The sequence below is a fragment of the Alexandromys fortis genome, unplaced genomic scaffold (genome assembly GCF_014885135.2).
Source record: "Alexandromys fortis isolate MF-2015 unplaced genomic scaffold, M_Fortis_MF-2015_v1.1 scaffold_3, whole genome shotgun sequence".
Classification (NCBI taxonomy): Eukaryota; Metazoa; Chordata; class Mammalia; order Rodentia; family Cricetidae; genus Alexandromys; species Alexandromys fortis.
Window position 1 is genome coordinate 13,947,835 of NW_026067909.1, and position 21,168 is coordinate 13,969,002.

Consider the following 21,168-nt stretch of genomic DNA (forward strand, 5'->3'; position numbering starts at 1 on the left):
GTGAGTTCGAGACCAGCCTGGTCTACAGAGCTAGTTCCAGGACAGGCTCCAAAGCCACAGAGAAACCCTGTCTCGAAAAACCAAAAAAAAAAAAAAATAATAATAATAATAATAATAAAAAAAAATCTCCTAACTGCTGCAGTAATCAGCACAAGGATGATCCAGCACATCTGTGTTCCTGGAATAGATTTGAGAACCAGAATAGATCTCACAGTTTTGATCTGTCTGCAAAGGTAGGAGGGTTTATAAAGCTCGTGGTTTCTAGACAAGTGCCTTCCCATTGAACTGCATCCCTAGCCCTGTTTTGTTTCTTGGTTTTTTTTTTTTTTTGTTTTTTTTTTTAGTAGAGGCCAGGAAAAATACAGTGAAAGAAAATCAAATTTCTGCATCCAGAATGAAGGGAACCTGGTACAATATGTGTGTATGAAAAATTAAAAGTCCCAGGAACAAACACAGGCAACATTTTCCTGACTTCACATTAAGCAAATGTTAAGTAGGATGTTAAAAACACAAGAAACAAGAAAAAATTCAAAATCACAAACCATGTGTTACAGGTAATCATCAAAAAGTGAAAAGACAAACTTACAAAATATGTCTGTAAAGGGCTATCTCCAGAATATGCGAAGATCTCTTGAACACCAGGGTAAAAGACAAAATCCAATTTTAAAATAGACTAAAGATCTGAGTAGACATATTGCTCCAGAGATACACAAGCAGCCAGTAGATATTTTGTGAGCCCAGCATATTTAGACAGATTTCACTGTCTCCTGGATGGTTAGAACCAAGAGGAAAGGCAGTAGCTGCTATTGGCAAGGACTGGGAGCCTTGGACTTTCCCACTCTGGTGGAGATGAGAGCCCCACTGGGAAGACTTCGTGGACACACAGTATTTTACACAGAGGTTTGTGCCTGCATTATCCATAATAATTGCCAAATGGAAAACAGGTCAGATGTATCTACCAGCTGCAGTGGAGTATTCTTTTACCCATAAGAACAAAAATATTGATAAATAGTGTAACATGATGAAATATGTCAATTGGAAGAAGCTAGTCAGAGAGGATCACACATACTATGGTTCCACCATGTGAGGTTCTCGGAACAGACAAATTGAAAGAGACAAAGTAGATTAGTGGTTGCTGCAGTCTGAGCCGTTGGGGAGGACAGTGAGGCTTCTTTTGAGTCAAAGTGGGGGGCATGTTGAGAAAACAATTCTGTGACTCTGGTAACCATGGAGCTATTTGTTTCACCTGGTGAATTGTGTTGATCAATTTCAACACAACTTGGAGAAAATGCAGCAGGTGTAGGCCTGAAGATATATATAGCTCAGTGGTCATTTTTGCATGCATGATGCCCTAGGTTTGACCCAGGCAACAATTTATTTTATTGTTGTGATTTTTATGTGTATGGGTGTTTTGCCTGCATGTGTGTCTGTATATGTACCTGGTGCCTTCAGAAGTCAGATCCCATGCCACACAGTGATAATACATGCCTTTAATCCCAGCACTCAGGAATCAAGGCAGGAGGATCTTTCTGAGTTCGAGACCAATGTGGTCTACAGAGTGAGTTCGAGGACATCCAGGGGGTGGAGTCAGATCCCATGGGACTGGAGTTGCAGACAGTTGTGAGCTGTTATATGAGTGCTAGGAATTGAACCCAGATCCTCTGGGAGAGTAGCCAGTGCTCTTAATGGCCGAGCCATCTCTCCAGCCTCTTTGATAATTAGATAACTTTTCACATACCTGATTGCAACAGTCATATATCTACCTCTTAGCGAAGACTCTTGTTTATTTTGTGAAAGAATGGATGAAAAGGTTAAACCTCCCACTGTGACTCATTCTTCATGTGCTGGTTTTGAGAACCTCAACTCAGCACTTTGTAAATTGTGTGCTGATTCCAGGAGTGGACTGAACACTACCCATCAGCCCTCCCCAGCGCTGGTGAAACTTTATGCATGCTTTCTCTGCATTGCTTCTCCACAGTGAAACCCAACCACTTCATGCTATCCATTCAGTTCTCTCATTGAGAATTCTCTCAGACAAAAGTTGGATAGAAATTAGCCTCTCATTTTCATTATACTTCTTTCCCTGCTTCTGTGTAACTCTAATCTCAGGCAGGTTTTTTAACCTTTGGCCTTAGTTACTCATAAAGAGAATATTGACCATTCACCTGCCCAAAAGTAAGAAGTCCCATTTAATACCTTCAGACCCTTTGGTTCCTGTGATCCACATTTGTGGCCTTTCCTGTGCATCCTTTTTCCTTCCTTTTCCCCAAGCCCTGTCTGTAATGGCCTTGTGTGCTGTCTACTGTTTCTGAAGAGAAAAATAAAGCCAGCTCTCAATTCCCTGGACCCTGTTCTTAGGAAACCTAATATTGTCAACTGCCCACAATCTCTCAATCGTTGGATTATCTGCATCTGGTTGTTTTGCATAAGAGATACTGACTTCTTAATCACTAACAGTGATTGACGTAACTCCAGCTAACAATGCCAGTTTGGATGCAGTGGGGATTTGTAAGCAGATTGAGAAGTTTTCACCAAGTTATGTTTCTTTCTTTTGTTTTTCACAGGTCATGGTAACTCAGGATTTGAAGGGCAGAGTCGCTATGTGCCGTCCTCTGGAATGTCAGCCAAGGAGCTCTGTGAGAACGACGACTTAGCAACCAGTTTGGTTCTTGATCCGTATTTAGGTTTTCAAACACACAAAATGAATACTAGGTAATTTTAAGTCTTTTTCCTGCATAGAACCAGTAATGATGTCAAACTTAAGAAACAGCTGCTGGTGGTGGTGCACACCTTTAATCCCAGCACTAGGGAGGCAGAGGCAGGTGGATTTCAGTGAGTTCAAGGCCAGCCTGGTCTGCAAAGTGAGTTCCCAGGACAGCTAGAACTGTTACACAGAGAAACCCTGTCTTAAAAAAAAAAAAAAGGAAGAAAGAAAGAAAACAAATGATGAGCCTTATATTTAGAATTCTAAATGATAATAGAAGTAAAGTTCTTTGATGTAGAACAGTTTTCTTAGAGCCAAGAGAAGCAAGCAGAATCTGGAAAGACGACCTCCTTTCCTTCATGCGCTGGTGGGTCAGTTCATTACCTGCCTTTTCCATAAGGAGGAACCTGTTTAGAGTCTATGATGCTCTGTCAGAAGCTACTGCAGCAGTCTTGGAATACCTCATCTGTGATATTGGAGTGTGGGGTCGTGTGTGTGTGTGGGAGAGAGAGAGAGATTCCCTTTCTGAGTGGTGCTAGGCATGCACCACCATGCCCAGCTGTGGTTCTGTGACATCTGAGGTCTCTGACTCTTACTCTAGTTAGATCATCTTAGAAGTTCTTTCTCTTTCTGCTTCTGTGGCAAAGGGTTTTGGATCCAGTGGAATTGGTGCCACTGGGGATTTAGAGATAAGCCAGAGACTGGGCCTGTTTCTTCTCATCTCCAACACACACAGAGGTTTCTTGTGGCCTGATGTCCATGACCGTCCAGGAAGAATTGGAAAACCAGATCAGTGAGCTCTGATTGTCAGGGGAGATAGGAACGAGAGGGAAGCCTTACATACCCTTTCCCCTTTGAGATTTGTCCCTTCTAGAAGTAAAAATGGGACATAGTTTTTTCTCACTTATCAGCTCTGTTGTATGCCTAGAAAGAATGACAGCACAAAGGTGTCTTTGGAATTCCATGATTCCTGCCTCATGAGTCATTCACTGAACGGAAATGAAACATGCAAAACTGCACCCTTGTGCCAACCTACGACCTCACTTACACTGCTCTTAGTCCAGGTCCTTTTCTACTCAGTGAGCTTGTCTAATTATCCTGGAAAATGATCCTGATAGGATTTCAGTCACTCTCTAGTTGTATCCCTGGCTCTCTTGTGTTTTTTAAATAAGTAGATTATTAAGTTGTCTCATGTTGGTAACTTCTTGTATGTTGAGATGCAGAGGCATATGAAACATTTCAGAAAGTTATTCCATTAAAAACACAACAAAAGTTTTAGTGGGTTATGGAAGAATGTCTATTCGGAATCCCAGGCTCTGTTCCAAAGGATGAAGGGGTATACCTGCCATTGGCTCCCCACTAGGAAGTGTTGTGATTGCTTTCTGAGCCACTGGTGTTTCTCAGCCCATAGACGGAAACTGGGATTCTGTATTTCTAACAAGCTTCTGATCTGTATTTAGAGTATTTTAGTCTTAACCTGGGTTTCCTGATCTGTATTTAGAGTATTTTAGTCTTAACCCAGGTTTCCTGAGACTCACTTAAAACCGTGTGGTCACAAAGCGAATAGAGTCTAGAGGGCTAAGGGTGGGACTCACTTGAGCACTCACCTGTCATGAGAAAAGTGAAGAGAGAAAAAAAGAATCTCAGAATTGTCACATTTATTAAGGAGGATTCCTGAGTTAACTGTGTTCTGTTCCCATAGAAGCTGGAGCACCTAAGTCAGTGTTTCTTAGTGCAGCATTTAAGTCCACTCAGCTGAACCAATGTGGGGGAATGGACAAGACTGCTCTGCCCCCAACAGCATGGCCCCAAGGCTCTTCAGGGGTCCTGGTACCGTTGACAGCTTCCTCACACAGGAGTTTCAGCATCTCCTTCTAAGCTTGTTAAGAAATGCAGTTTCTTCTCTCTTTGTCTCTCTTCCTCTGCTTGCTTCTGGTTCTGGGGATGGCCTCACATCTTCTAAGCAAGACTACCACTGGCCTATAATCTCAGCTCTATTCTTGTCTACCATTTACCTCCTCTCTTCATCTTTCAGTGTGCTTTCAGGAATGTGTTTTAAAGAAATAGTAGTTTTATGATTTGAGAATTTACAAAGTCAGCTCTGTTTTGAATGCTTATGCTCTGACTTTTTATTGATTTTTGGTTTTGAGGCAGGGTCTTGCTGTGTAGCCAAGATTGGCCTTCACATTTACAGTTCTTCTGCCTTGGCCTCCTGAGTGCTGTGTTAAAGGCATGCGGTACCATGCTTGGCTCAAGTGCTGATGTTTCAATCTGAGTGTCCCAGCAGAGCTATATCATGAGAGCATAGTAAACATAAAACACAAATTTCTATTTGCTGAGATTTTTTGAGTTGCTTCTTGTCAACTATGAAACTTACATTTTCTTTGTTGCAATAGACAACTTACATTTTCTTTGTTGCAAGAGAGATGGGCTAGTGGTTAAAAGCACTGGCTGCCCTTCCAGAGGACCCAAGCTCAATTCCCAACACCCAAATGGCAGCTCACAACTGTCTGCAATTCCAATTCCATGGTACCTGACATCCATGACAAAACACCAATGCACATAAATTAAAAGGGAGTTGGGGTTAGATGGTGGTGGCACATGCCTTTAATCCCAGCAGAGCCAGGCGATCTGAGTTCAAGGCCAGCCTGGTCTACAGAGCGAGTTTATAGACAGCTGGGACTACATAGAGAAACCCTGTCTTGGGTAGGGGTAGGTGGTTAAGAGCAGGTATAGGTAAAAGAATTGATGTTTGTGAAGCAAGAATTATTGTCTGGAATTTTTACTTTGAAACTTTTCCTGATTTTTTTTTTTTTGTCAAGCTAAAGTTGCATAAAATCTTAGCCTTCCATCATTATAGTTGTGTAATAATTATCCTGCCATGTGTTTTCCTTATGCATATCCTTTCCTGGATGTGCATTTATAAATTATATATATCATTTTAGAATTTGATGCTTAGAATATATATAAATTTTTTTTGTGAATCAGTGGTAAAGGTGAGAAAAGATTTTAACAACCTGGCATTGCTACGTGTGGAATATCCTTGTGGATTCATAAAATTGTAAATATTGGTGTTTTAAAGATTTGTGCTACTGTGAGTGTTTAGAGACAATGAATACAGATTGTACAAATGGTCTTTACTGTTGTTTGTTTTGTATTTGTATAGCGCTTTTCCTTCAAGGAGCTCAAGACATATTTCAAAAGCTGACGGGATTTCTCACAGCAATCCTGCAAGGTAGGTAGCTCATGTTTCAGATGCAAGGCACCAGTCCATGGTTCTGTCCTTAGTAATGTGCCTTAATGCTAAGCCATTGGCCATGTCAGTGAAATAGAACGTCTTTTTAATGATTTATTTTTGTTTTATGTGCATTGGTGTTTTACCTGTATGTATGTCTGCCTGAGGGTGTCGGATCCCCTGGAACTGAAGTTACAGACAGTTAAAGGCTACCATGTAAGTGCTGGGAATTGAACCCTGGTCCTCTGGAAGAACAGCCAGTGCTCTTAACACTGAGCTGTCTCACCAGCCCCCCAAATAGGACTTTTAAAACATTTAGTAAATCTTCTAAATAGTATAATTTTGCTTGGAGGCAGAGCCAGGATCTCTGTGAGTTTGAGGCCAGCCTGGTCTACATAGCAAGTTCCATGCTAGTCAAGGTTACATGGTAACACCCTGCCTTCCTTAAAAGAGAGAGAGAGAATAGAAGGGGAAAGTCTAGTCTTAGCAATTAGTAATTTAAGCAAATTAAAAACAAACAGGAGGGCTGGAGAGATGGTTCAGCAGTTAAGAGCGCTGACTGCTCTTCCCGAGGACCTGGGTTCAATTCCCAGCACCCACATGGCAGTTCACAACTGTCTGAAAATCCAGTTCCAGCGATCTGGCACCCTTACACCAATGCACATAAAATAAAGTTAAATAAACCATAGAAAATTTAAAAAACAAAAAACAAAACAAAACAAACAAACATTGGTGGGCACCTTTAATCCCATCACTCAAGAGGCAGGGGCAGGCAGATCTCTGAGTTCAAGGCCAGCCTGGTCTAGAGTCAGATCAGCCAGGGCTACACAGAGAAACCCTGTCTCAGAAAATCACAAAAACAAAAAGACTCCGACTCCAGGAAGAGCAACAAAGGGTCTGAAGTACTGGTCCATCTCTCCAATCCCATTAGGGAGAGCTTTTTAGCAATGCAAATTATTATAATTATGAATGTGTTGAGACATGGGGTCTCACTGTGTAGCCCCTGGCTGATCTGGAACTTATTATGTAGGCAGACTGAACCTAGCCAGCTGGCCAGGGCTGGTGAAGTCACGGATCTTAGTGGAGAACCCACCACTGCCACTTGACTAAAGCAGCACAGTTCCCAACCACATTCTAAATATGTGTCCTTACGCCACAGGTAAGGGTCGTCCCTGTCTTTGAAACAGATGGCGTCCATTACAGAAAACCACAGCCAATCAAAATGTAGACTAATGCATATAAAACACAGGAGCTCCTGCACCTGAGGCTCAAGGGTCACTGTGGAAGAGGGGCGGGAAGACTGTAAGAGCCAGATCAGAAAGTCTGCCGTGAGATTGTATCTTCTAGGAAAGTTAGAGAGGCACTTGATTGGCAGAGACAGGGGCATCTCTGAGTTTGAGGCCAGCCTGGTCTACACAGTACATCTACATAATGAAGAAAAAAACCTTATAACAACAACAACAACAAAAAACCCAGTTTATAACAAGAATTCTCTTGCTTCTGAGAAGGTCCTCAGTGACTTTTGCTCTGGCTTTTAATAATTGTTAACAGTTTTGTGTGATTGAATAATTTTTATCTCACACAGTATTCTATAGCAGGATTTGACTTAAGCTGTTTGGTCAGGTGATGCTAGTATGTATCTGCAGGCCACTGAATACTATCCTCCACCACCTCCCTTTCCTTGCCATCATTCATTCTTTCTTTTTCCTGACAGGGTTTCTCTGTGTAGCCCTGGCCTTCCTGGAACTCAGGTATTTGCCTCCTCTGCCTCCCGAGTGCTGGGATTAAAGGTGTGCACCACCATGCCTGACTGATACAAAGATTCTTGTTTAGTGGGTAGCAAGGGATAATTTTGTGATTTTGTTTGAGGCAATACAAATCAGAAAATGAGAAACAGAGGTCATCTCAGGAGAGGCAGACCCCAGCAAGAATATTACAAATAGAGTTATTTTGTGTTGATTTTAGCTCCTAGGTGTTTGACATTGTGAACAATGAAAACTAGGGTGCTTGGAAGATATTTGAGATAGGAATGAACATGTATCAGAAAGCAAAGAACACACAAATCCTTTTAAAATTGCCTACCTCAGGCAAGTGAGATAGCTTGAAAGATAGGTAAGGCAATTGCAAGCCTTATAGCCTAAATTATTCCTAAGACTCACATAATGAAAAGAGAAAGTCATCCTCTGACCTCATTACACATATGAACACACACATGAGCACATGCATACACAAACTCATTCGCTCTCATTTTTCTGTATTTTTGGATGAGTTTAGCCTTTTCTGTGATGCTGAGGACCTTACGTGTTAGGCATATGTTCTACTCTGGCCCACATCCCCATGCTACATCATATCATTCCAAACAGAGTCACCATTGGTCACTTCTACATTAGACACAGGAGGACAACTATCTCTTCCTGTTGTCGGAAGTTCTGCCACTTCACATCATGGATGACTTATTGGAGTTATTCAGTGAGGAATGTTGCTTTTCTGATCACTGAACACAGTGTTATCTGTTTCCCACATTTCATCATTTGTACTGTTGGAAATATGAAGCCGTGACCAACATTTCTGTTTGGCATATCTGTGCTGTTGTGCTGATGTTGGATGATTTTTTAGACTTACTAAATTGAACTGGGCTTTGTGCATTTAAATGGGAGATCTACCACTGACATATAGTTCCCTGCTTATCTGTTGTTCATACACTTATTACCTTGTAATGTAGGGTTGCAGCAAGAATGGTTTAAATCTAATTTTAATCCATTGTGATGGCTACAGATAAGTAGTTTGAAATGATTTGGTGCTTCCCCAATCCTGCATATCTTTAGAATATCTGAATGGTGGCCTTCCACTTCAACTCAGAACTGAAAATTGTTCTGAATTCTTTAGAAGACCCAAATTCATTAGTCTGTGAGAATACATATACTGCCCAAATAGCAGTAAAACATTTCCTCTCATATCTCGGGTGCATGTGAGTTTGAATTCTCAGGTAGCTCCAGAACTATTAAAACTGAAGTATATAAGCTGCTCAGTGATGGTGCACACCTTTAATCCCAGCACTCAGGAGGCAGAGGCAGGTAGATCACTGAGTTTGAGGTCAGCCTGGTCTATAATGTGAGTTCTAGAATAGCCTGGGCTATATAGACAAGCTCTGTCTCAGAAAAACCAAAGAAAAAAAAACAAATAAGCCTTAATGAAATTTTGTTAATGGATGCTATCTGTGGTAGTGCATACCTATAATCCCAGCACTTGGGAGGTAGAGGCAAGAAAACTTAGCATTCAAAGCCATCCTTCTCTCCATTGGGAGATCAAGAGCACAGCCAGCCAGGGTTATATGAGATCCAGTCTCAAGAAAAAGTTAATGCTTTGTAGTAGCTTATTTTGAAGAATGTTATGACGTGTGCTGAACTTGGAGATCTTATCTCATTGTTTTCAGGCTCTAAGGTTAGCACTTGAAGATTGATAAGTGCATAGTTCAAATACTTTTTCTCTTGAGCCACTGATATTTTTTCCATGGGCTTTATTTGAACAGCAGTCTCTAATTCTATTGGGAACTTTGTTTATTTATTGTTTTTTTTAACATAAAACTCTACTTGAGAAAAGTAATCAGATGAAACTGACTTGCAGAGAAACTTTTGTTTTATTGCCTTTTTTTGCATGTGTTCTCAAGGTGATTTGTTCTTCGACGCAGTGATATCATAGTTAAAAATGATGAGAACAGTGCTCTCCGCTGTTGAAATGATATTTTTATAGTGTGCTGAGTATTTGACTAGCACTTTTTTACATTGAAAAGTTTCTTGAAGGTTCTTCATAATTGCATTATAGAAGAAATTATGTCATAAGTAGTCAGTTGACATCCAGTGGAAGCATTCATATGTTGCTTAATTTCCCAACAAACCCCATGATGGAAAGACTTAAAAATGAACTTGGAAAATACTGAAATTAGATTATCGGGTTCTGTTAAATTGTAACATATGTCTTGATTAATTTCTGTTTATTAATTTATATCCACCAATTATAAAATAAATTTGGAGGAAACAGAAAAAAAAATTCTGCCATTAACAGTTTGATCCCCAAGTTATGCTTTTGGAACTTCCCTGTTCTCTGGATGAAGTCCTACACCAATAGGAGTGATTGGGACATCAGGGTATATTTAAAGGTCCTATTTGGACCATGTTAGGGTTTTCTGCTGTGCACACAGCCATTTTGTTATAGCTTGATTTTGTTTGTGTCATTGTACCTCTGCACTCATTGCCTTGCACTCTTCTATGTAAGTCCACCTAAAATTCCTGCCCTCTGACCTCCACTGGAATTGTTCTATTGTCTTTGACTTTGTGCTGTCCAAAGTAGGTGACTAGTGGAAGTAGGAGACATGCAGCTTTTGAGTCGTCTCATTTCACAGTTAATTAGCAGCTAAACAAAAATATCAAAATATTGTTTGAAAAGAAAAAAAGGAAATTAGGCCTTGGAGAGATGGCTCATTGAATAAAACATATGGCATATGAGTTGAGGACTGGTGTTCTGATTCCCAGAACCCTCATAAAAAGCCAGGTAGATGGGGCAGCTTGCCTCTAATCCCAATACTCAAGAGGTGGAGTCAGGGCATTCCCTGGGACAAGTGGCTAGCTTCACTAGCTGAATCAGCGATCTCTAAGTTCAGCCAGAGATCCTATTTGAATACATAAAATGGAGAGTGATGGAGGAAGGTACCCAGTATCAACCTCTGGTCTTCACATGCAAACATGCATGTGTACTACGTGCATGCAGAGGAAAAGAAAAAAGGAAGATCTTAGGTGATTGTTGTAGTAATTGATGATTTAACCATCAAGATTATTGTTTTTTTCTTTAATCTTTGATGTAATAACCATGCTGACTATAGGATACCAGTTCCTTGAGATCTCTTCAGTTGGATACATAGCTCAAGAATTGTGATGGAGAGCTGGAGGTGATGGCTCAATGGTTGAAAGCACTGATTACTCTTGCAGAGGACCCAGGTTCAGTTCCTAGCATACTTTACAACTGTCTGTACCTTCATTCTAAGGAATCTGACTTCTCTTGTAAATATACATGTGGTGCACATATATACACGCAGGCCAAACACATAATATACATAATTTTAAAATTTCTTAAAAAGAATTGTGATAGATAATTAAACTTGCTATCTTGATTTCTTTCAGATTTCGGCCTATTAAGGGAAGGCAAGAAGAGCTAAAGGAAGTAATTGAACGCTTTAAGAAAGATGAACACTTAGAGAAAGCCTTCAAATGTTTGACTTCAGGTGAATGGGCACGGCATTATTTTCTCAACAAAAACAAAATGCAGGAGAAATTATTCAAGGAACATGTAAGTTAAGTATATTAATGCTGCTAACCTATGTCCAGATGAGTAGAAACTAGTAGTTGAAGCAGGAAGGTTGTCACAAATTTGAGGCCAGCCTGGACTACAGAGTGAATTTGGATCAGCTAGACTACAATGTTGAGGCTCTATCTCAAAACAAATCAAACAAAACAAAACCCATAGGCTTACAAGTAAACTGAAGCCTGACTATTCATGAGCACTGAGAATTTAAGTCTAATAGTGATTGATGGTGGTGGTTTACAGAGCCTCAGGTTGAACCCAGGGCCTTGCACATGCTGGACAAGTGCTCTGCCACTGAACCAGTACCAGCTCCTTGAGTTAATTTTCATCAAAGCACTGAATGTAAAGAACTGACGTGGCTGATAATCCAAGAAGAAAAGTCTTCATTTAGGAGTGCAGTCCATTCTGAGCTTCTAGAGAGCAGAGCCATGCCATTGGTTGTTCGCAGGAGTGAATGTTGAGACTGAAACTAATTTTTTCTTTATTACCCGATAGTTTACGTTGTTGTCAGTGGTATGCTTTTATAATTCTGAGAGAGTCTAGCAGAATAGATAATTGTTATCACATTTTTCCCTGCTTTAGGTCTTTATTTACTTGCGGATGTTTGCGACTGACAGTGGATTTGAAATATTGCCTTGTAATAGATACTCTTCAGAACAAAATGGAGCCAAGATAGTTGCAACAAAAGAGTGGTAATTATTAAATTAGTCAAAACTCAGTGTACTTCTGTTTAAAGATTTCTGACATTGTCCTTGAAGTACGTAAGAAGTCATGGTCAGCCAGAGCCAGTGTTTTCCTTGAGGGACAGTGCAGTACTCTGACCTGTTGATTTAGGGGGTAGTAAACTCAGAACTCTGGGTGACCTGGTTGCATCTCTAGGCCACAGTGGGTTGAATCTAAATGACTACTCCATATTGGACTGCTGAAAGGTGGAGGGTGCAGGGTCAGTTACCTGGCTTCCAGGGTCAGGCTGAATGGTTGGGGATGAAGTCTTAGCAACCTGAGGTCAGTTTACAGACAGAGACACTTGAAAACGTTAACCTGCTTAAAAACATACTTGCATACCAGATTAAATAGAAATAGTAAAGACCATTTTTAATCCCAGCACTCAGGAGACAAAGGCAAGCATATCTTGGGAGTTCAAGGCCAGTCTGATCTGCAAACTGCAAAGTTCCCAGCCAGCCAAGATATACAATGAGACTCTGCCTCTAAATAAAGTCAAACCTCAGTAAGAGGCTTACAAGCCATAGAGGAGAAAGAAAGAGGAGAGAGAAGGTGTAGCTTTCTTTCCTATTAATAATGCCTGTTCCCTTACTATGGTAGTATGTCCCAGGAAAAGAAAGCAGTCCCTGTGACCCTTAATGTCCTGGAGAAACAGGGAGTCCCTCTGACCCTTACCTTATGTCCCAGAAGAAACAGGCAGTCCCTCTGAAAGGTTTTGGTGGGTTTTTTGAGGGGTGAGGGTGGCCTTGTTTTGTTTTGTTTTTGTTTTTTTAATGGTTTTTCAAGCCAGGATTGTTTTCTCTGTCTAGTCCTGGCTGTCCTGGAACTCGCTCTGTATACCAGGCAGACCTTGAACTCACAGACATCCATCCACATACCTCTGCCTCCCAAGTGCTGGAATTACAGGCGTGTACAACCACCATCCAGCTCTGACAGTTCTTTAGAATTTCAATAGCAAAAATTTGAGAGGTCAGGTAACCAAAAATAGAATGTACAAAAGAACATTATTCCCCAAGTAAACCCCTGGGGTGTATTTGAAGGTATTCTGCCTTAGATTGTGATTGAGGTGCTAACTAGCTCTGGTGGCTCATGTGTTGCAGATGGCAGGCTTGAGATATCATTTTGCAATAAAGTAGCCACTGGCCTCCTAGAGTCCTGGAAATGTAGTCTGTCTCCAGAGCTCACATTGTGTTCTCTTTTTCATTCGTAGTTCCCATAGTGACTGCCTGCTAAAATAGTATATGTTATACTATTGGATATGTGGACTTAAAATATGTTGAGAGGAATTTCACCTCTTTTTCCTTGACGTGGCCACTAGGAAACTTAAGCTTGTAATTTGCGCTTGCAGAAAACACTACTAGATGAAGACAAAGTTCTGGGCCCTCATATCCCACCACTGTGGAACCCATTTGCAAATATGTAATACTGTACAGCAAGTAGTCGGGCTTTGCCTCCTGTGAGATGCTGATCCAGGCACTGCAGGGTGTTGAGAGTCACAAGTGGCACAGTACCTGGCCTGGAGGAATTTCCATTCTCTCATGGGGATAAGGCAGATAAGAAATGAGGCCATGGGGCTCCAGAGAGGAAGAGAGGGTCCTCAGGGACACTCCGTGTCCGTCAGCAGAGTATGTGGAGCCAGGGCTGATCAGTTTCTGCTATTTAGTGGGAAGGCTTAATTTATTAAAAGAAGCCTTATTATAATTACTAGTAATTTTTATCACATATTTTAAATAGGAAACGAAATGACAAAATAGAATTACTGGTGGGTTGTATTGCCGAACTTTCAGAAATTGAGGAGAACATGCTACTTAGACATGGAGAAAACGACTTCAGTGTCATGTATTCCACAAGGAAAAACTGTGCTCAACTCTGGCTCGGTCCTGCTGCATTTATAAATCATGGTAAGCTGCCTTTTGAGGCGTCTACGCTGTGTGGGCTGGCTGCCCACGGCTAGCGTGGCCTGGCCATACTCAGGGGAGTTTGGAATGGCCGTTGTCTTCAGATTTATTAAATATGCCCAGTGTAACTTGAGACCTAAACTGATGGAAATTGTGAAGTTGTCTGGAAAGCCTTTTCAGATTCTGTAACTTCGTGTTTCAGATCTTATCAGCAGTTAATTGACTTTCTCTTTTGGACATTTTTCAGATTGCAGACCTAACTGTAAGGTAAGCATAAAAGAAAACCAAATACCACAGAGATTCTATGTCTGCCTTGGGTGTGAGACTCTTAACAGGTTACTTCTATTTCAGTTTGTGTCAACTGGCCGAGATACAGCATGTGTGAAGGCTCTGAGAGATATTGAACCTGGAGAAGAAATTTCTTGTTACTATGGAGATGGGTTTTTTGGAGAAAATAATGAGTTCTGCGAATGCTACACTTGTGAAAGGTAAAGGATCATATTCCCCACTTGAACTTCATGACTGTCATGATGTTATGGTGCTGACCCTGCCCGACCATCCACATCATGTGAGCGTAGAGCTAGCACATGTGCTCTGTAGCACAGCGCCCCGCAGTGTGAGAAGCAGAAGCACATGTGATGCAGCTGTTACTAGTGGGTCACCATGCAGAAGTGCTCAGGAGAACAGTAAGTGTGGAAAAAGACAGTGGTGAGTATAGTTAAAGTTTCTACATAAGTTGTACATACATCACTAGAGAAATTTTGGAAGATAAAATCTGATGATAGACCCTCACAATAAGATCTGAGTAAGTCAGGCAGTGGTAGTACATGCCCTTAGTCCTAGCACTCAGGAGGCAGAGGCAGGCGGATCTCTGTGAGTTTGAGGGCAGCCTGGTCTACAGAGTGAGTTCAGGATAGCCAAGGCTACACAAATGGAACCCTGTCTCCAAAAACAAAAATCTGAGTAAAAAGAATTGTGATGTTAGCTGTTAAGGTATAGGTACCGTTCTTTTCATGATAAATTGTTTGAGGCATTATATTTGGAATTGACCAAAACTATTTTAAAGGTTATAAAATAGTATATATAGTGACAACCAAGTCAAAAAAATCTAAAGAACATTAGGGGAAGCCAGGCATAGTAGCTTATGCCTATAATCTCAGTACTTGGGAGACTGAGGCAGATGCATTAGAAAAAATTCAAGGTAAGCCTAGGTTACATAGCAAGCTCTCTTTTAAAAACGAACATGAAAGAAACCTAGTCCCCAGCACCAAACAACAGTCAAAAAAGGTTAGGGGAGAAGTTGATACAGGGCTGTGTAGAGCACAGGAAACACTAGAAAGATCCCAGAGTTGTATTAGGGGCTGGTGTGGTGGCACATACCTGTAATCCCAGCATTCAGAAGGTGAGACAGGAAGATCTTAAGTTCTGGTCATTCTTGGTTCATAGAGCATATGAGACCCTATTTTTTTAATTTAAAAAAAAAGCTAGGTAGATAGTAAAGATTATTATTTATAAAGCGAGTGATCAAACGATGTATTACTTAGGAATAGACAATAGCCAACAGAGTTCTAAAACAAGCAAGTGTGTATGGCATCTTAGTGCACATGGGAAGTGAGTGCTGCTTGTCCTTCTGGAGAGAATAAGTTAAACTGCAAAATAAAGTTTAAAAACAATATAAAATGATTAGGAAAATACCTTCCTAGGAGCTTAAGAGACGGCTCAATGGGGGCTGGAGAGATGGCTCAGAGGTTAAGAGCATTGCCTGCTCTTCCAAAGGTCCTGAGTTCAATTCCCGGCAACCACATGATGGCTCACAACCATCTGTAATGATGTCTGGTGCCCTCTTCTGGCCTGCAGGCATAATGCAGACAGAATATTGTATACATAATAAGTAAATGAATAAATTTTAAAAAAAGAGAGAGAGAGACGGCTCAAAATTCAAGAGCATGTATTATTAAGAGAACCCAAGTTTAGTACCTAACACCCATGTAGCCATGTAGGGCTGGTCCTGCTCCTCCAGGGGAACTGCCTCCTCCTTTGTCCTTCGAGGGTGTGTACATTCATATGCACGCACATAATTAAAAAGAAAATAAATCTTTACCAAAAAATTATCTGAGCTAAGCATGGTGACACACACTTTTAATCCTAATACCCAGAAGGCAGAGGCAGGCATATCTCATGTGCATTAAAGGCCAGCCTGGCCTACATAGACAGATCTTGTCTCCAAAAACAAACAGTTTCTATCTAACTTTAGGGTTTTGAAGATCTTGATAACATTAGTAAATCAAAAAAAAATGCTTGAATGACCAGATTCTAGTCAAAGAGATACCTGACCAACTGAGTGCATACTGCTCTTTCCAAAGGACCCAAGTTCCAGTACCAGCCCCTGTGTCAGGCAGCACAACCCTCAGTAACTCCAGCTCCAGAGGATCTGATGCCACTTCTGGCCTCTCTAGGCATCTGTGTGAGCATATATGTGAGCGTGAGCACTTGCATGTGCATATACACATTAGTTACCACAGAACATTGAAAACGCTCATGCATGTTCTATGGAAATGTGAGCTTTCAAAACATGTTCATTGCAGGCTTACACAGAAACACATATGATACAAGAAAATTAAAGTGCTGGGTAAAATGGTAGTGTGGTATCTTAGTTTTGCTTGAAAAGAAATATAAATGAAGAATTGGCTACATAGTATATCTACAGATACAGGTCCATAGGCAGCTAATGAATGATTGAGACATATACTTACATATAGTTTTAAAAGTGGTTTTGGCCTGCTGGAGTGGTCAATAGTTAAGACCACTGACAACTCTTCCAGAAACGCACATGGCAGCTCACAACTGTCTATAACTCCAGTTCAAGGGGACCTGAAACCCATGATGAAATACTAGTGCACATAAAATAAAATTAAAAAAAAATTTAAAGTGTTTGTGGTAGATGCATGCTAGATCTCCCTGAGAACTCTAGAACTGGTAGTGGTCTTGTGGTTGAGGTCTCAGCAGTTCATCTCAGCCCTTGACCTGATGTGGCCAAGTACCCTCAGCAGCCAAGCTTGTTTTAAGTAGTCTGCTCCATTTATTTGACCTTTGCTGTTTTCTCTTTCAGACGGGGAACTGGTGCTTTTAAATCCAGAGTAGGACTGCCTGCGCCTGCTCCTGTTATCAATAGCAAATACGGACTCAGAGAAACAGATAAACGCTTAAATAGGCTTAAAAAGTTAGGGGACAGCAGCAAAAATTCAGACAGTCAGTCTGTCAGCTCTAACACTGACGCAGACACCACTCAGGAAAAAGACAATGCAAGTAAGTAAGGGAACTTTACCATAAGGTGCTGGTTACAGTCTTCATTGCTCACAAAGCATGCTTCAGTAGTTTTGAAGCTCTAAATACTGATAGAACTGGGACTTGAGGCTTCAGCTGCACTGCAAATAATAGAAATGCTTTGAGTCCATAGCAGTTTGTGTCCACTCCACATTCAGGGCCAACCTCTATATGTATTTTTGAATACTTGGTATTGAGTGTTGAAGTATTCAACATATGTTCCAGAACCATCATCTTTGAGGAACACATTTTCAAGTCATCAGTGATGGTAACATGGTGTGCTGGGCCCTGCAAGAGCTTGGCTAGTTAATCAGGCTGCTTATGTCCATCTCCAGCCAGTCTAGGAACAGGATGGACTCAGAGTTCATTGTGCTTCAAGGCTTCCATCTTTTTACTACTTGCTTAGCTGTTTTTGAAGTGCATCAGCCTGGTTCACTATGCTCAGAAGGATGCCAGAGGAGTATTTGGATGTGGCTGTGTTGTGGGGTGTGTGATTACCACTGTAGGAAGTAGCAAGCCAGATGAAAAGGAAAAGGAAGCAAGCTGTGAGCTGCCAGTTCTATGTTAGTGGAATTTCTCATAGAAACTGGGGTGGTAGTGAATAACAGAAAAAAAAGAAAAGAAACGCTCCATAGACCAAAGACAGCACAGCAATTGTGGAGCTTGAAGTGTGGGACATCTGTGGCTGCTGTCCTTCATCTGGGTAACACTAGTGTTTTCTAGATGCCTCTACAACAGCATGTTCTCCTTCTGACGTGTCTCAACCAGAGTCGTCTGTGAGAAAGGTTTGCCTTGGTTGCCCAGAGTACCTATTTCAGGACTCTAGTGTCCAGTGACTCTGAGCACGTAAGAGCCCCCTCAGGCACTGGGTGTTCCAGGATCTTCTCCATGCCTTCAGATGTTTTCAGTCCACACACGGGTACTACCTTCCCTTACAGAAAATTTTGAAGAAAGGGGACGGTGTCTCCATGATGGCAAGTGCCACTGCGTGGATATCTGAATCTGCTTGCTACTTGAAGTCCAAAGCCAGGCGTAGCCTCTAGTATAAAAGCAATAGTGTAGCTCAAATTCACACTTCTTAGCTGAGCCCAAAGTGAACAAAGAGGAGGTGTTAGTCTCTCATTCACTGTTGACTGTTGGTTCTATTAATAAAGGCAGTGTAATGAACTTTGTTTTCTTGAGTCTGGTTCCTTGAAGACACTGGAGGCTTGTGAAGCCCATTTCATAAATTCTTACATGGAAACACTGAGGTGTATGCTGCCTTCCAGACAGCCACAAAGCTGCTCTCAGAGAATGGCTCTGATGAAGTGAGAGAGTTCCTGTGTGTTTTTGTGTATGAACTTGATCACTAGAATATACATTTTAAACTCAGCACACCATTTAGCTTAAATACATAAGCTTTAAGTACTTAAATACAAATAGTTTCTGAAGGGGTTGTGTGTGCTGATATGTTACAACATGAGAAATATTTATTACTCAACCCAGTAGTTTTTGGAGAAGTACCAAGATGTGGGTGGTTCTGGACCCTCCTGGAGAGCTTATGCCTCATCTCCAAGACAAGTGCAAAGTCACAGCTTTTTCTCAAGGGCAGAAAGAATGTATAGCACCTTTGAGCTGTAGTCTCAGCACTTTGGAATAGAAAGCTCACCCTTGCTAGTGGCTGCTTATGTTAGGTGATTGATTTGCAGCGTTAGTGGTAGAGTAAGCCAAAGCTGTCAGTGATCTGGAAGCATGGCCCAGGGGTCAGAGGGAACAAGGCCTGGGTATTCTCTTTCCCACTCTCATGTCTGTCCATAAAGATGGTCCTACAGTGCTTAGGATTTTGATGACATCAGAAGTGTATGGGTCAGCCACATAGTGTTCCCTTCACCCTCTACAACTATTGTGCATTAAATCATGTTCACATAAGTACTTCTCTATTTCTTACATACATTTTAACCGTTTCTTTTTACTTTTTACTTTGTTTTGCCTGGAGAGTGGAGGCATGACCCATGTCACATGTGTGGAGGTTAGAGAACAAGTCAGTACTGTCCTTCTACTGTGTTGGTCCCAGGAATGGAGCTCAGGTTATCAGTTATCAGGCTTTGCCTGCACATGCGTGTACCTATTATGTGTTGACGTGTTTTTTATTAAAAGACATGGTCTTACTAGATAGTCCAAACCATACACTCAAGTACTCCTGCCTCACCCTCTACGTGTTAGGATCTAGAGATGTTGGTCCTCGCCTTTTTACACGTTTTCTTCAAGTCTGTATTTGTGTTTATGCTTCATCTTTACCCTGTAAAAAAGGAAGTGAAATAAAAACAGGCTGAGAAAAGGTAGTGAGCATCAGAACTTCCTCCTAGGCCTTCAGGCATGCCTAGTGTGTAGCCAGGGACTGCTTTTGCCCTGCCTGCTTCTCTTTCCCCTGCCTTCACCTAACAATTTGGCAACATTGCTACCTAGGCATGAGGAAAACATTCTTGCTTGACACAAGGCTGAGATATGATGTCCTAAGAACTTCAGCTTGGCTTTCTGCTTTAGCACCCAGGAGTGGAGGCAGCAAGTCCTCCACTTGGTCCACTTATATCCAAAGTGAGTCTTCCAGTCTAAGCTCCAATACCCTTTGGAGGATCCTGGATTTCCAGTCCTTGGTGACTCTGATAATGAATGATAAGTTGTGTGAAACACGAATACTCAAGCAGCACCCAAAGCTGTAGACAGTCACTGCCCAGGGCCCAGCAGACGGGCCAGTAGGGTGCGTTTGTGTGGGCTGAAGGAGCACCTGGCTGGCATGAAGGCAGCGCTGCCCCTTCTCTGTGGCAGTGCTACCTCTAGTTGATGTGTACCGCTGCCGGGCCTGCCTTTCCATTCAGTCACTCATGTCAGGCAAAGGGACTTGTGCCTGGAAAATAGGAGACTTTCAAGTGCTGCTGAGGGTTTTCTGTTTCCTAACTCAGACATGGCCCTTGTGGAAACTTGACAAGCATGCACTGACAGCCTAGCTTGAGAGCTCAGGAGAGCACTGGTGTTCTGTCATGTTTCTTCATGGTGCACACTAAGTGTCATACTTAGGGTTTAAATGACACCTTGGAGCCACCACAGTCAGTGGCCATACAATGTCTCCTGAGTTTGGACTGAAGCCATATTACAGGCAACATAATGGTGATCGGAAACTCAGGGTCTGGGGCCACAACCAAGCCCAGGTCCCACTTCTTAGCAGATGGAGTTTTGGGACCTACCAAACCATGAGAGCTTAGTTCCTTCATAGGTATGGTAAGAGCCCCTTTAGGTCTTCATATGGCTTGTGCACAGTGTCTGGCATGTAGCAGGAGGAATGTATACCCCACCAAAGTTACCATCCATTATATACACTTGGGGTTTATTGATCAAAAGAGAGTGGCTGCACCAAGGGCATGCCTGCCTCTGTGAATATAAGGACCCTGAGTCTCAATACACTTTGAAGTGGTTGACTAAATTTGTCACTGTGGCTACCAGCTTCTTCCTCTAGCCTTACCATCACTGAATCTCCACCCCACCCCCCACATACACACAAGTGTCTGCATAGTGATTGGCCCCTGGCATTCTAGGAGAGTCTCGGGTACATTTCTTTGCTCATTTTTCTCTGGGAGCTTACCTTTTCACTGGGCTTTGGATGAGATGGTACTTTTCAAACAAACTGTGACAGACACATAAGGGCGTACCTACCAAAGTAATGTACCATCTAAGTGCAATCCATTTTGTGCTGGTTCAGGTCACAAACACAAGGACCGCTCTGTCAGTGGTTGCCCCTGCTATCAGCAGGGACCCTAAGGAAGGAGGAGGGGCTGACTCAGAATCACCTTAAAATGGAATTCAGCTATTGAGTTAAATTTATTAAGGACTAAGTTCAGAGAGAGAAAGAGCTTTGGATGCCAAGAGTGCAGTCAGAAGATGCTCCCTAATTGATG

General features: G+C 41.7%; 1 protein-coding gene across 9 annotated transcripts in view; it reads left to right on the plus strand.

Moving 5' to 3' along the window:
• Kmt5b (lysine methyltransferase 5B) overlaps nucleotides 1-21,168 on the plus strand; it is a 46,340-nt gene that overhangs the window by 20,029 nt on the left and 5,143 nt on the right. For all 9 annotated transcript variants that reach the window (XM_050137486.1, XM_050137483.1, XM_050137485.1 and 6 more), the window contains 8 exons: nucleotides 2,565-2,712; nucleotides 5,871-5,939; nucleotides 11,114-11,279; nucleotides 11,877-11,986; nucleotides 13,752-13,918; nucleotides 14,163-14,182; nucleotides 14,267-14,403; nucleotides 17,025-17,221. In XM_050137486.1, the coding sequence (XP_049993443.1) occupies nucleotides 2,565-2,712; nucleotides 5,871-5,939; nucleotides 11,114-11,279; nucleotides 11,877-11,986; nucleotides 13,752-13,918; nucleotides 14,163-14,182; nucleotides 14,267-14,403; nucleotides 17,025-17,221 (1,014 nt within the window). The remainder of the gene's footprint in view (nucleotides 1-2,564; nucleotides 2,713-5,870; nucleotides 5,940-11,113; nucleotides 11,280-11,876; nucleotides 11,987-13,751; nucleotides 13,919-14,162; nucleotides 14,183-14,266; nucleotides 14,404-17,024; nucleotides 17,222-21,168) is intronic.